The sequence below is a fragment of the Procambarus clarkii genome, chromosome 29 (genome assembly GCF_040958095.1).
Source record: "Procambarus clarkii isolate CNS0578487 chromosome 29, FALCON_Pclarkii_2.0, whole genome shotgun sequence".
NCBI classification, from domain to species: Eukaryota; Metazoa; Arthropoda; class Malacostraca; order Decapoda; family Cambaridae; genus Procambarus; species Procambarus clarkii.
The window spans coordinates 12,461,294-12,476,667 of NC_091178.1; the positions used below are offsets into that span (position 1 = coordinate 12,461,294).

General features: G+C 42.4%; 1 protein-coding gene across 1 annotated transcript; it reads left to right on the plus strand.

Moving 5' to 3' along the window:
* The first annotated feature begins 9,206 nt into the window (after nucleotides 1-9,206).
* LOC123765071 (uncharacterized) lies at nucleotides 9,207-15,374 on the plus strand. Its single transcript, XM_045753496.2, has 3 exons — nucleotides 9,207-9,364; nucleotides 11,362-11,450; nucleotides 12,776-15,374. The coding sequence occupies exons 1-3, from the start codon at nucleotides 9,337-9,339 to the stop codon at nucleotides 13,652-13,654; spliced, it is 996 nt and encodes a 331-aa protein (XP_045609452.1). The 5' UTR covers nucleotides 9,207-9,336; the 3' UTR covers nucleotides 13,655-15,374.

The following is a 15,374-nucleotide window of genomic DNA, read 5'->3' on the forward strand; positions in this document are numbered from 1 at the left end:
GATTCGGATAAGTCGACTAGCCACTGAGCCTCAATTGGCATCGAAAAGTAATTTAGGGACCTATTGTAAGCCCCTTCAAATCTCTCTTTATCAGCTACAAACTTTCATTATGAAACAGCAGTGAAACTTCCTAGTGAAATAGTTATTCAAATTTTTAATCGAGCAGTTTCTTGAAGTTCCTAATCGAGCAGTTCTTGAACTTCCTAATCGAGCAGTTCTTGAACTTCCTAATCGAGCAGTTCTTGAACTTCCTAATCGAGCAGTTTCTTGAAGTTCCTAATCGAGCAGTTCTAGAACTTCCTAATCGAGCAGTTTCTTGAAATTCCTAATCGAGCAGTTCTTGAACTTCCTAATCGAGCAGTTTCTTGAACTTCCTAATCGAGCAGTTCTAGAACTTCCTAATCGAGCAGTTTCTTGAAATTCCTAATCGAGCAGTTCTTCAACTTCCTAATCGAGCAGTTCTTGAACTTCCTAATCGAGCAGTTCTAGAACTTCCTAATGAAATAGTTCTGAGACTTCCTAATCGAACAAATCTGAAAGTTCCTAGTCGAGCAGTTCTGAAACTTGCAAATCGAACAATTCTGAAACTTCCTAATCTTTAAGAATTGAGAAACTAAGATGTTTATGCTACGTATGTACAGGACCACTTGTATGGCACCTCGAGTCATACAGTTCTATCACAGTACTTTGTAATGTGGCGCCATGAGTTACACAGGACCATTACATGCCCTGTACAGCGCCTTGTGTCACAGTATCACAACACTCCTTGCTCTAGCTGCATCTTGAGTCACACAGGTCGATTGCACTACTACACATCGATGTGCGATACATACAGAGCGATATGTGCGATACATACATCGATGTGCGATACATACAGAGCGATATGTGCGATACATTTGATGCATCACTAACGTGATGCATCAAATGAACAAATCCACAAGGGCCGTGACGAGGATTCGAACCTGCGTCCAGGAGCATCCCAGACACTGCCTTAATCGACTGAGTTACGACAGGGTAAAAGAACCTTACCTTTTACCCTGTCGTAGCTCAGTTGATTAAGGCAGTGTCTGGGATACACCTGGATGCAGGTTCGAATCCTCGTCACGGCCCTTGTGGATTTGTTCATCGATGTGCATATTTTTTCAAGTGTATTTCTTGTGTATTTAATTCCAGGCAATCCGAGGCACAATGCTTGGTGAAACTAATGGTATTTAGATGGTATTTTCTTGGTATAAAACTTGGTATTTTCGTCCAGGATGCAGCCGAAAATTTTATTTTCGGAAGCAATGTTAACATTGTAACCAAAAACGACCTTTTTCTCTAATAATAAATTATATTAATGAAATAATTTTGTGTATAGGTAGGCCTAGGATAGGTTGGGTTATGTGGTTTAACTCGGCATTTTTACAGTAGTTGGGCGAAGCACTTAGAGAGGTGTGTTACGAACGAAACGAGAGGTGTAAAGAGCGAAGCTTCAAGAAAAAGTTCGAACGAATCATACGTCTCACAACTGATGACTTTTGAACTTTTATTGAACATTACTTAGCTGTGTTCCAGTCCGTCCCTCGCAGAAAATGTCAATGTTCGTTCGATACAGCCGCTAAACTCCATGTAAGAGTCCTGGTTGTATAGTCGGGTTCGTTCCGGGATTCGGGAATTCCAGGTTCGAGTCCCGACTGGGACAGAAATGGCTGGGTGCGTTTCCTATCCCAAAATGTTCCCCGTTCACCTAGCAGTATTTTATTATTATTATTTTCTACCACAGACGTGGTCACACATTTACAATGCTAACCAGCATATATACATTTTCTTCTGTCCTCCATTGACAGGGTTAGAGATGTGTTAAACATATAGTTCAAGGGTTTATTGAACAATCAACCACAGAAAGTGATTCGGTGCTTTTTAAATGCTAAGCTAACCTACATACGTAAATACATAGATACACAGATTTACGTATACCCTACATAAAGTGTTCGATGTGTTTTTTACATAGTGTCATTAATGTGCATTTAAGTAAATAGGTACCCAGGAGATGATCAGGTTGTAGTGGGGTTGCATCCTAGGGAGGGTCAAAGGCGCCACCTTGTGGGTTTGTGTTGTAGTTTTAGATTCAAATACTCAGAACAAAAAAATCCAAGCAGCACGGGCTATGGTGAGCCCGTAGTGGACTTGCCTAGCACCTGAGAGGGGCTGTAAGATAACCTTGTGGGAGAGGTGACTGATAAAAGTCACCAGTCCCACACAGTGAATTATATTATTATGTTGATTGGAAAAAACGTCTTACACACGACTCACAAGTGATGATGTTTGAACGTTTACCAAACTGTGGCATCGCTGACGAGCTCATTTAGAGCTGCAATGTTATAAATACTTCACCCACGTATTTCATATACTTATACTTATATACACTATGTCACATACCAACTGAACCTAGCGCCTAACCCTACCCAACCTAACCTGTGCCTTACTATACACAGAACTTTAATATATACATATACATATATATATATATATATATATATATATATATATATATATATATATATATATATATATATATATTAATTAATGTTATATTAATATATAAATGAGAACAACGCTATTCTTAATACACAATACATTAAACTTGATCATTTTTTTTTTTTTTTTTTGAGGAGGGATAGGACGGCTGCAGCTTTAACGAGTCTAGCTTAGGGACGGGTTGAATAAAAAATACAAATAATTGTCAATAGAACCTAAATACCTAACTTAACCTACAATACCACAATATGCTAATTTATTAATAATTATATTTGAGAAAATTGCTATTTTGAATGAACACCATGTTAACATTGACGAATGCCTCTTTTGGGGGTCGGCCGCTCGATGGAATGAACACAGCTTGTGGATGGGTTGGTCAGCCACACGACATTAAGAACATAAAAAATTAGAAAGGCTCCACCACAGGCTACTGACCCATAGTAAACGAGCCAAGTTTAAAACCACCCCTTCACACCCACAGGGGGGTAGAAATAACCTAAGCTACTCTATCCCTTTGAGATGTATTTCTTTCTTATCTCAATAAACATACTTGAACTTGAACTTCTCACCCACACTTTGAAATAATCAGTTTTTTTTTTTATATCTGTTATGCTATCTGCTTCAATAATGCTAGCTGGCAGCCCCCCCTCCCACTCTCTAATGACCATTTAGAAGGTAACACTGAAGGAAGTCGTTTGTCTCATGCACTTGATTATAAAACGCCTAAGAAACAATTACCACCCAGTGTAAGTTCAGGAAGCTGCCAGATCCATTTCAACAACTTACATGAGCAGAACGAAGCCATAAACACTGAGCACTGCTCTAGAGAATGTTATTTATAGATGTACACAGTTTGAATACCAATTTAGAAAGACAATACTATTTTCAGTGGCAGGAGTATATTCATACGACAATGAATCACTGCGCGCGGTGTTCACTCATCGTTGATAACATCAACACAAGCTGTGTACCCGCGACCACCGTGTACCGTCCACTCTGTGTGGTGTTCCTGTATCACAGATATCATGTATCACGTCCAGTGTCGTGTGTGTGTGTGTGTGTGTGTGTGTGTGTGTGTGTGTGTGTGTGTGTGTGTGTGTGTGTGTGTGTGTGTGTGTGTGTGTGTGTTGGTGTCTCTACACGTCCCAATAGAAGCTACCAACACCAAGCCTGGGAGAGTTATATTACTCACAGAGATCACACTCAGCAGCCTCTCTCTCTCTCTCTCTCTCTCTCTCTCTCTCTCTCTCTCTCTCTCTCTCTCTCTCTCTCTCTCTCTCTCTCTCTCTCTCTCTTATCAGGCTCCATGGTGAGGCAACAACTGGCCTCTGAGCTTCCTACTTCCATCAGCTGTGAAGGAAAACAAGGTAGTCGCGCTTGTTCGTCTGTCGTTAAGAAGCGAGACAGCATCCATGACCTTGTAAACACCACTTTTGCTCATGATGTATCTCGCTGGGAGTGGCCTGTCCCTCTGAGCTCTGGGAACCCTGCCTCGCGACATGCTACTAATTATTTCTCTATGCAAACTAGTGCTCTATTTTGACTCATTAGTTTATGTAATGTGATGAATTAGGAAATCGAGTTCACTGAAAAAAATACGTGTTACTAAATTATTTTCACTACATTTAATCAAATGGATTAAGCATCCACCTCGAATATTTCTCATAGCACAATCAAATTTATGATTAAATTCATACTCAAATTCACACACAAGAAGAATCATGTACCTGGAACATACACAATGATTCTCTCTCTGATTGCTATATAGTCGTAATGGCTTGGCGCTTTCCCCCCTGATAGTTCCTTCCTTCCTTCTCGTCTCAGACACTAGAATATACTTATTTTGTTTAATATATCTTAAGCTCCTTTACGAAAGATTGGTTACATGTATGATGCAAAAATGATTGTCACAAGTTGTTGCTCTTCTAAGATGCTAGGCGGAACCCGACAATGCTATGGGTATTTCCTCTTCTGTTATGCCACACTGAGGAACTGGACAAGAATGGTGGCAGCTCTTGGGTCTCTTCTTGTTTGAATGAGCTTTCAACCCAGATCCTTGAAAAACTCTTAGCACTTTAAAAAGAAAACCAGGGACCAAGGTTCTCGAAAGCAATGGGGACAATTGTACAAATGATCCAGTTCTCTGAACATGCAGGTCTTTCATGATTCCCTGTGAGTGGTCATTCTAACTTCATGTCCAACACTGAAGGCATTGTGGGTATTAGCCATGATTGACACGTAAATGTAACTAAGCAAACTGCCTACCTTTCTTCGAGGGATATCCGGTAATCCAGCCTGAGCGACCAACAGGATTAGTAGGATTGCATGACCTTCAGAAATGAGGCTCTCTTTCTGCTGGGCACACAGCTGTTGTAAAGCTGGGTGATAATGTCATTGACTTTGCTGCCTAGGGTGCCATCCCCTGTGCTTTGGCACAACAGGCTATGTAGACTACATTTGTCAGACTGTGCATGGTCGCAAACACACCTATTTTCGGTGTGAATGGGGACAGTAAGGCGGTTTGAGATTCATACCTGTTGATGACATGGCGTCGATAATAGTAAGTCACCCAAATGTCAAGACACCATTGCTGTGAGGCGAGTGATCTCACGTTATATCTCACGGCAGTATCGAAGCACATTAAAGCTGCTCTGTCTAACGTCGTATTCAGAGCAGCGTCTGAATACGCTGTACGTATTCGTACAGCGTATTCGTCTACGTACCGTCTACGACGGTAGACAGAGTGTCTACCATCTACAAAGATGGTAGACTACCATCTAGACATCCTGTGAGTATAAATGATTAGGTAAATTTTAAACTGATTTATTGTATTTGTTGTATATTTTATTAATTATAAAGAACCTTAATTAACCTTTATTAATTATAAGGGAGCCGGTCGGCCGAGCGGACAGCACGCTGGACTTGTGATCCTGAGGTCCCGGGTTCGATCCCGGGCGCCGGCGAGAAACAATGGGCAGAGTTTCTTTCACCCTATGCCTCTGTTACCTAGCAGTAAAATAGGTACCTGGGTGATAGTCAGCTGTCACGGGCTGCTTCCTGGGGGTGGAGGCCTGGTCGAGGACCGGGGCGCGGGGACACTAAAGCCCCGAAATCATCTCAAGATAACCTCAAGATAATCTTCTCATATACACACAGCACATCTTGACTAATGATTCGAGCATAACTCGAGCCTACTCAAAGGAAGGATATAGCCGTTTAATATTCGATTCCAATTTTATTATCTCGTTACAAAGTACCGTAATAGAGGGGGGATGGGGGGGGGGAATAACCGGCCCCATCCGGACATCAAGCCCCCAGTCGCAACCCCCACACACACCAGTCCTCGCTGGAGGGGAGGGGGGGAGGGGAGACACACTACCTACCCTCAACCTCGTTATTATTCAAGATACGAGAGGGTTTCCAACCCTGTCCGGATATGCATCATTTATAAAGCGGACGGCCGGCCTGTGGTTGGCCATTTGACCGCAGATTGTGAGGGGAACGGCTACCGGCCCTCGGGGAGCGGGCTCGACGACGAGGGGAAAAACTGAGGGGAATAAGAAACTAGGGTGAATTTCCTTCATGTGCTGTCAATTCAGAGAATATTATTCAAATGACGATCTTCTGAGACATAAGAACATAAGAACAAAGGCAACTGCAGAAGGCCTATTGGCCCATACGAGGCAGCTCCTATCTATAACCACCCAATCCCACTTGTATAACCACCCAATCCCACTGAGACAAGTATGAATATCTGGGTGTAATATTTGTGATACAGAGATATCAAGATCAAGATATCAAGAGAATCAAGATCTAGATACAGTGCCATAAACACAACAGGTTTCTGTTATCTTGAGGAAACTACACAAGTTCAGTATCTGATTTAATACATGTTGTCTCCATAAGCAGGCGATGAGTCACAATAACGTGGCTAAAGTAAGTTGACCAGACCACACACTAGAAGGTGAAGGGACGACGACGTTTCTGTCCATCTTGGACCATTCTCAAGTCGATTGTCTCCATTCTCATGTTGTCTCCAGCTTGCAGGCTTGTGTAGTTCACGCCAGCTGCTAATTCAGTGCATCTTGGCTACCGAAATAATAGCTTAAAATTATCTCGCTTTGTAATATCTATCAGACAGTTTCAGACTAAGCACATCGTGACGATATATGCTATTGTTGATCTGAGCAGCAGGAGAAAACAGTCAGAAAAGTGCGCTAGTGATTAGACAGGCAACATCCGGCTAAATTGGGGCTGAGAGCTAGAGCTGGACCCTGTAAGCACATACAGATACAAGCACGAGTGTGCACACACACACACACGCACACACACACACACAGGGGCCTCGTAGCCTGGTGGATAGTGCGCAGGACTCGTAATTCTGTGGCGCGGGTTCGATTCCCGCACGAGGTAGAAACAAATGGGCAAAGTTTCTTTCACCCTAAGTGCCCCTGTTACCTAGCAGTAAATAGGTACCTGGGAGTTAGTCAGCTGTCACGAGCTGCTTCCTGGGGTGTGTGTGTGTGGTGTGGGGAAAAAAAAAGTAGTTAGTAAACAGTTGATTGACAGTTGAGAGGCGGGCCGAAAGAGCAAAGCTCAACCCCCGCAAAAACAAAACTAGTAAACACAACTAGTAAACACAACTAGTAAACACACACACACACACACACACACACACACATAATCACCACATACAAGATTCTCAAAGGAATAAATAGGGTAGACAAAAGCAGATTATTTAACACGGGGGAGTACACGAACAAGGAGACACAGGTGGAAACTGAGTACCCAAATGTGCCACAAAAACATTAGAAAAAAACGTTTTTAGTGCCAGAGTAGTTAACAAATTAAATGCACAAGACAGTGATGTGGTACCTCCACCACATCACTGCCTGATGCATTCCATTTGTTAACTACTCTGACAGTGGTTAAAGTTGTAGTGGTTAAGTCACTAAATATGTGTGTCTTCTTATTGGCTTGTCGACGTCCCTCTGGTGGCAATCCTATAAAGTGTTTAACTTTTTAACACACTAAATACGCACCGAAAATATTGGAAATATAACAACGTTTCAGTCCCTTGTGGACCAATATTAATTCAACACTTTTTTCCTTCATTAATGTGTAGGATTAGTGGTAATCTGATACAACCACAGTAGTATGACATTCTTCCCGAAACGATATGCGTATTAGTGGCTTTAAGTATTGTATGTACTTGCTCTATCTATAATTCTAACTTTATGTTTGTAACTCTTCATCTATGTATGTACTCTTACCTGAATAAAAAATTTGAATTTGAATTTCTCGGCGATTAACCTGACTGAATCCTTGGGTGGAAGAGGGGGGGGGGGAATAGAACTGAAAATTACATAAGTATACCCTATAAAAAATGAGAACCGTTTTCTTAAGAGTAGATTCTAAGAAAATGAAAATATGTGGTTAACTTAAGCAAACAAAAAAGCAAAAACAACCGGAATGAAACCTCTACTATCACATCTAAAATGAGTTTCATACATTGTTTTCATTTCTTAAGCGAATCAGAATTAAATGTGAATCTTTATTTACTCTGGTATGTCCATTCACAAGACCTTTGCGTTAATTCTGATTAAGTGTACACTGAGCCTATTTGCAAATAAATAATGGAGTGAACGCAGAGGCCAACACAGCAGTGGTTTATGGTAGTAACTTTGTTATTTTGTTTAGCGTTTAAGTTACAAAAAAAAAGATGAACGTTCTAGTGAACACTTGAGACGTTCTGAAGCGCCTTCATAATGACAGGTTCAAGAGAACAGCTGGTGGTGACAACGCTGTGAGAGAGAAATTCCAATTTGAAAATTGACATTTAGGAAATAATTCGCCTGTAAGATCTTCGACGTCGAATTCCTTACAGGAGAATCATCCCCTATAGCATGCAGTAATTGTAATAGTTAATATCTCCAGACAACGTACAAATAACGAAGTGTATCATTTTGCAATGATATACCTCGATTTTTGCAATGATATATCATTTTGCAATGATATACCTCAACAACAATGAATTTTATATATTGTGCTAAAGCACTCGTCGGCGCTTTTGGAGCACTTTGGCCAGGGTTCGTATCCTGGCTGGGGAAGATTGACTTGGCACCAATCCTTAACTGTAGCCACTATTCACCCAGCAGTAAATGGATACCTGGCTGTTAACAATTTGGCTGGTCATAATCTGGGAAAATTAGGATTAATTAAGAACTTGCCCAAAACGCTATGTCTGTTAGGAATGGTTTTACAAGAATGTAAGAACTCTTGTATATATAAATAAAAAATATTTATAAAGACATGAACAAATGTGTGTAGTGTATTTGTAAACAAACTAACGTTGTTCAGTAAAATACATGTTGTGTATTGATAATGTATTTAGTGTGAAACGGCTCGCACGCTCAGCGTTTAATAATTATAATTAGTGTGTCTACTTTCGTTCTTTTTGTCTATTAACAACGGCGCGTGACAGCAGCAAACTCTGACAATTCCGATCACCGCTCTGTTCAGGAGAGCGTTATCTCACTATCTCCTCTCAGCGAGTCATTTCCTTTAAAGACTAAAACACAATTCCGTAACGTGGGGCAAAGAGCTCTAACTGTGTTCCGGAAACCGTGTTATCCGGATGATCTGAGGGAGGCCGGAACGAACAGCACGGATTACGCGACAACGGGCACCAGCTTCCCAAAGCAGACAGTCCCTTGGGTGATCACTCAGCTGGAGGATGGGGCCAGGCCAGCCACCTATCCACTGAGATCCATGAAGTTAAGAGTGCGTTAGAGGACGAAAATCTCTCTATCAGAGATGGATGGGACAACGAACTTCTTTACAGGTAATATTATCGTGGAGTTTACACAAGGAAATCATAATAAACTGAGGAGGTATGTGAAAATGCAGACGAGGAGTCACAATAACGTGGCTGAAATATGTTGACCAGACCACACACTTGAATGTAAAGGGACGACGACGTTTAGGTCCGTCCTGGACTATTCTCACACAATCGACTTGAGAATGGTCCAGGACGGACCGAAACGTCGTCATCTCTTCCCTTTCCAGTGTGTGGTCTGGTCAACATGTATGTGAGACAATCATAGAAGTAGGTTTGGGGATAGAACCAGCGTCCTGCGTCGTCCTAGACGCGCGCGCCTTAACCCGTGGACCACCATGTCCTAAATTTGATATAACGCTGAAATAAGAGGTTAAGTCGAGCGTCTGGGGCTACCCAGGACGCTGGTTCTATTCCCGCCCTGCTCCCATTATTTTCTTAATGTGCATTTTTACTGATACATTTCCAGTGACCAACTGGTTACAAAATACATAACAACTCTTTGTTACTTTGTCAACCGTGTTAATTACGACGTTCGATAGTTGGATGTTTAACGAGATGACCTGAAAATACATGTAATATAGGGGACAAAATGGTCAAAACATAAGTTAACAGTCATGTCTCCCCTCCCTTAAATATAACGGAAGGTTCTCATACCAATAAGAAACCGTAGAGCGACGGTCTCGCTTCATGCAGGTCGGCGTTCAATCCCCGACCGTACAATTTGTTGGGCACCCATTCCTTTCCCCCCGTCCCATCCCAAATCCTTATTCTGATCCCTTCCAATTGCTATATAGTCACAATGGCTAAGCGCTTTCTCCTGATAATTACCTTGCAAGGAGCATATATCTGCATCGTGTTTTCTGGTGAAATTCAAATTGTATTCACACGGGGAGGTTAGGTGAATAGAGATATAAATAGAAAAAATACATCACCCAATCCTGTAATTAGGTTCATAAAGGGAGCAATGCTTTTCTAAAACTAGTACGCTTCCACCCTCCCAATGCAATCACGCTCTCTTTTCTCATTGCAATCACTGTAACTCCTTCCATTGCAATCAATGTGTGTGTGTGTGTGTGTGGGGGGGGGGGGGGGGGCCTCGTCTGTGGTAGAAAAAAACCATTGCAATCAATGTACCACCTTCTATTACAATCATTGTGCCATTTGACACTGCAGTTTATAATCTATTCATATTGGAATCCCCCCATTACCTCTTTCATTCCAGTTTCTATTAAAACCCCCAATTCAAACTTACTGTAAGCCTCAGTGCCCCCAACATCTAAGTTTAATAGACCTATTAATGATCCCACACTCCTCCTGTGGTTAAGTGGTACACAGATTTGAGGGGGACACATCATGGGTTCAAGCTATAGATTCCAGTGGCTCCTTAAGCTAAGCAACTTACATCTGAGGTGCTCCTACACGCTGCAGGGATTATCCAGAGACGCGCTATGGAACACACGACTCTGTTGCCTTCGGGAACGAGAATGTTACAAAATAAACGAAACAGTTCGGCATATTGGACCATGCAGATTTACGAGTCTGATAGAGGTGCCGTAGATAGAAATATACGCAGACGCAAACACAATGCCAGAGACATATATTGACATATACGCGGGTTACAGTTATACGTAGATATAGATAATTATGTAGACATACATACGAATAGATATATATATGCAGACACAAATATTCATAGACAAATGTATACTGAGACTAGTAAATGAAAACACAGGTATACGCAAAAACGCAAATACGCAGTCAGAAATACGGATCTATAAGCCCCTATAGTTTCAAAATGACGAAACAGACAAGATGTATTCTATTCACCTGGGTTCTAGGAGACTCGAACCGGGGTCCCCACGCGCATGCGAAGCCAAAGCTCTATCAACTGAGCTATTGACTAGTCTTATTTCCACGGAAATGTGGAAGATAATTTATTAAACACGATCTCATCTCGTTCACACCTCCTCTCACCCCCCCCCCCTGGCTGTGCTCCACAGATAACTGGCTGTACGTGGCTGTGGGCGTGGGCGGCCTGGTTGTGTTCCTGGGCTCCGCCTGTCTCATCTATCAATGCTGGCTCTCCAAGGTGAGAATATTGCCCTTCATACCCCCTCACTTCTTCCTCACATCTTCCTCACTTCTTCCTCACTTATTCTTCACTTATCCTCTCACATTCTTAATGTTTTTTTTTTAATTTCTCACTTACCATTTCTCTCGTATCCCTTCTCATTCGTACCCTATCGTACCTCATACTCATACCCCACCTATCCCTTCGTTCCTCATCTATTCTTCCTCATTTTTGAGGTCCAGGTGACGCCAACACCAGGTCTTGACGTCCAGGTGACGCCTACACCAGGTCTTGACGTCCAGGTGACGTCTACACCAGGTCTTGACGTCCAGGTGACGTCTACATCAGGTCTTGACGTCCAGGTGACGCCTACACCAGGTCTTGACGTCCAGGTGACGCCTACACCAGGTCTTGACGTCCAGGTGACGCCTACACCAGGTCTTGACGTCCAGGTGACGCCTACACCAGGTCTTGACGTCCAGGTGACGTCTACATCAGGTCTTGACGTCCAGGTGACGTCTACGCCAGGTCTTGACGTCCACGTGACGCCTACACCAGGTCTTGACGTCCAGGTGACGCCTACACCAGGTCTTGACGTCCAGGTGACGTCTACATCAGGTCTTGACGTCCAGGTGACGTCTACATCAGGTCTTGACGTCCAGGAGACGTCTACATCAGGTCTTGACGTCCAGGTGACGTCTACGCCAGGTCTTGACGTCCACGTGACGCCTACACCAGGTCTTGACGTCCAGGTGACGTCTACACCAGGTCTTGACGTCCAGGTGACGTCTACGCCAGGTTTTGACGTCCAGCTCATACACTAGTGATTGCGTTTTCCACCCAAAAAATGACGTCGATGAAAACATTTTTTACTGAGCTTTATTTCCTCCGCTAATGACCCCCTTGCTTTACTACCTTTACTTTCAATTTCCATCTTTCGTCTTTTATATTTGTCAGTAATATTGATTGTAAAGATAATCCCTCTCTCCCCCAACCTTCCGTCTCCCCGCATCCTCCCCACTCCCTTCTCACTCTCCCCTTCTAAAAAATAACAAAGAAAAATATTAATTTAACATTTATTGTTTTTAAATTCTTTCACTAGATAATATACAACTCGAGCATCTCATACTGACATCCCCCCATCTCACACTGACATCCCCCCCATCTCATACTGACATCCCCCCATCTCACACTGACATCCCCCCATCTCACACTAGGATCATCACTGTGGCTGCTAGTATTTTTCTTTGATTTATAATTGTGGGTTTATACAGATTTGAATGATTAGAAATTGTAACTAATAAACTTCTATGTCATGCTCAAATGCGCTTCACCTCTTCCAGTCTCAGGGTTCTAGGGAAGAGCGGAGTGGGACTCCAGCCTATTCTACTTCCTGCTCCTCGAACTTCCAGTCCTCACTCGAACATTCTTCTACTTCAGATACCCTCCCAGGATCGACGAGTCGACGTCTCTCCTCAAAGCCGAGAGCTTCAAGAAAGCAATCCAAGAGCCGTCGATCAAACGTTACCCACTGTGTAGACACACCGGTGGAGTCGAGTCCTCGCTGTACTCTTCCACTTGGGAGAGCTCCTACGTTACTCGAAGAGGACAGCACTTCGCTCTACTCAGATATTGACCACTCTTACCTCACCCCGGATACAACTGCCTTACCTGCGAGGACCCTACGTCCCATCTTGAACGAGTCGCCCACGATCGATTGCAATGCCCATATGCCAAAGAACATCTTCCCATATACCACCATACCCAAAGTGAACCAACGCCGAGGGCCCGCTCTCATTCCGAAGGACCGCCCTGGGCCCACTCGTCGATATGCTCCAGAGCATACCATAAGGTCTTTCCATACCGGACAGTCTCGTTCCCGCGTTCTCCAGGAAGGTCACCTTCCCAAGATGAGACTGAAGACATCCTCCTACTTGACACCATCCACTCTTTCCCTTCCGCAATCTCCTCTTCCCCGTCCACCGCTTCTCCTGCCTCCTCGATTGCCGCTAGATCCGCCATTATCTGTACCCAGCAAGACTGAAGCCCCGTCACCCATTAAGGACAACATGCAGGAAGCTACGGTTGACGTTTCAGTGCCAAGCGACAGTGCCATGTTGAGGCTCGTGAAGAAGAACCGGGCCATTCGACCAGTCACCATGGCACTCCTGGATATCGACAAGAAGTTCAGAGTGAAGCTTAGGTTGGTCGTAGGCGAGTGAAAGTGGAGTCATATGTGCCATATTCCGTTTCAGTAAAACTGCACTTCAACTACGCTGACACTTTCAGCAGAAATGGTTAATAATTAAAAAAAAATTGACACTAAAAGTATATTCAGACGTGTACATGAATTTGTCGAAAACGATTATATATTTAAGATTTCTCGAGTGAAAATTTGACATGTGAGGAATGAATGGTGAATAATCTCTATATGATAATTAACAGGTCGTCATTGAGTACCTATTCAAATGAAATGCAAATATCAGAAGGAGCAGCCAAGACTGTTTGGTGGATGGATGGATGCGTCTCTTACTTAAAAGGAGATAATGTGTGAATTACTTCAGGTACATGTGCAGACATCACGCCAGAGAGAATGTTAGAAGGATGGCGAGAAGGAACATACAAGATATATCTCTAAATGAATTGTGGGGTTCAGTCCCTAAGCCCATTATGTGCCTCTGTAACCCTTTCCACTACCGCCCACAAGATGGGTATGGGGTGCATAATAAATTAACTAAACTAAAAAACTAGATATATCTCTGGTTTTTACCTCCCATCGCAATGTAACTTACCAAGCTCAACATTACTGAAATTAAATAGGTCACAGACAAAGATTTTAATCGTACTATCAGTCATCACTATGATCCAGTGCACTTGGTAAGGCATTCGATACCGCATACAGGTCACTGGCGGTATCGGAAAAATTTACATGCCAGCACTTTGAGAACATATTCTGACCTCAGATGCTTCTGTGAATACTTTAACAAATTATTATCATTGACAAAAATTAAACACAATTTTGCATTATCTGAGGAATTCAATTAGGTTCTATTAGAGTGAAGATAATGCTGGTATTCACTGTCTCACTGGACAGAGGATCATACACAAGACAATAGGTCTAAACTCTAGGCTGAAGTACAGATATATCATGGTTACTTTAACGAGATAATTTCTCTGATCAGTAGTTGTAGCTCAAGATTTGGGTAAGACAAGTCTTATTGCGTTCAAAATAATTACACCATATTTGCAAAGATCAAAAGTGGGCTGTATTCAACGTTATATCTCTCACATAGTTGAAACAAAGTCTAGAGCATCAATGATTTAGTGTTGATAGAACACGTTCATCAGCATAAAAAAATATTTGCCTTAGTAATGCCTATACCGCTGCCAGCTCTACTGTCAAGATAGATAGCATTAAGAAATATAAAGATGAATTTCTCACTTACCATTTCTCTCGTATTTCTCACTTATTCTTCACTTATCCTCTCACATTCTTAATGTTTTTTTTTTAATTTCTCACTTACCATTTCTCTCGTATCCCTTCTCATTCGTACCCTATATAATTGTTTGTAATTGTTTGTGAGCCTTCATGTGATGCTGATATGAATAGATTGTTTGGCTGTGGTAAGTGCCCCGACATCACTTGGAAATGAGGCCTCTGCTTATATGTTATACTTAGTCTCTCCTGTAACTTGCTCAGGATTACCGTTGATAATATGATACTGTTATCACTATAAGGGACAGGAAAAATGTTTTTCGTTATGCTTTAGTTCCTGTTATCTAGAAATATCTGAGAAGACGTGTCTACACTTCCGTCATAACAAGGAGCCTTGGAGCTCTCTCTCTCTCTCTACTAAAGCTACGAACGTTAAGCCCGACGCTCTAAGAACTGCCACAAAACAGAATTGGCGTGTTTGTTGACCAGACCACACACTAGAAAGT

Coding starts and splice junctions, on each gene's coding strand:
- LOC123765071 (XM_045753496.2), top strand. CDS start 9,337: ATGGATGGGACAACGAACTTCTTTACAG. Junction 9,365..11,361: donor GACAACGAACTTCTTTACAG/GTAATATTATCG, acceptor TGTGCTCCACAG/ATAACTGGCTGTACGTGGCT. Junction 11,451..12,775: donor ATCAATGCTGGCTCTCCAAG/GTGAGAATATTG, acceptor CACCTCTTCCAG/TCTCAGGGTTCTAGGGAAGA.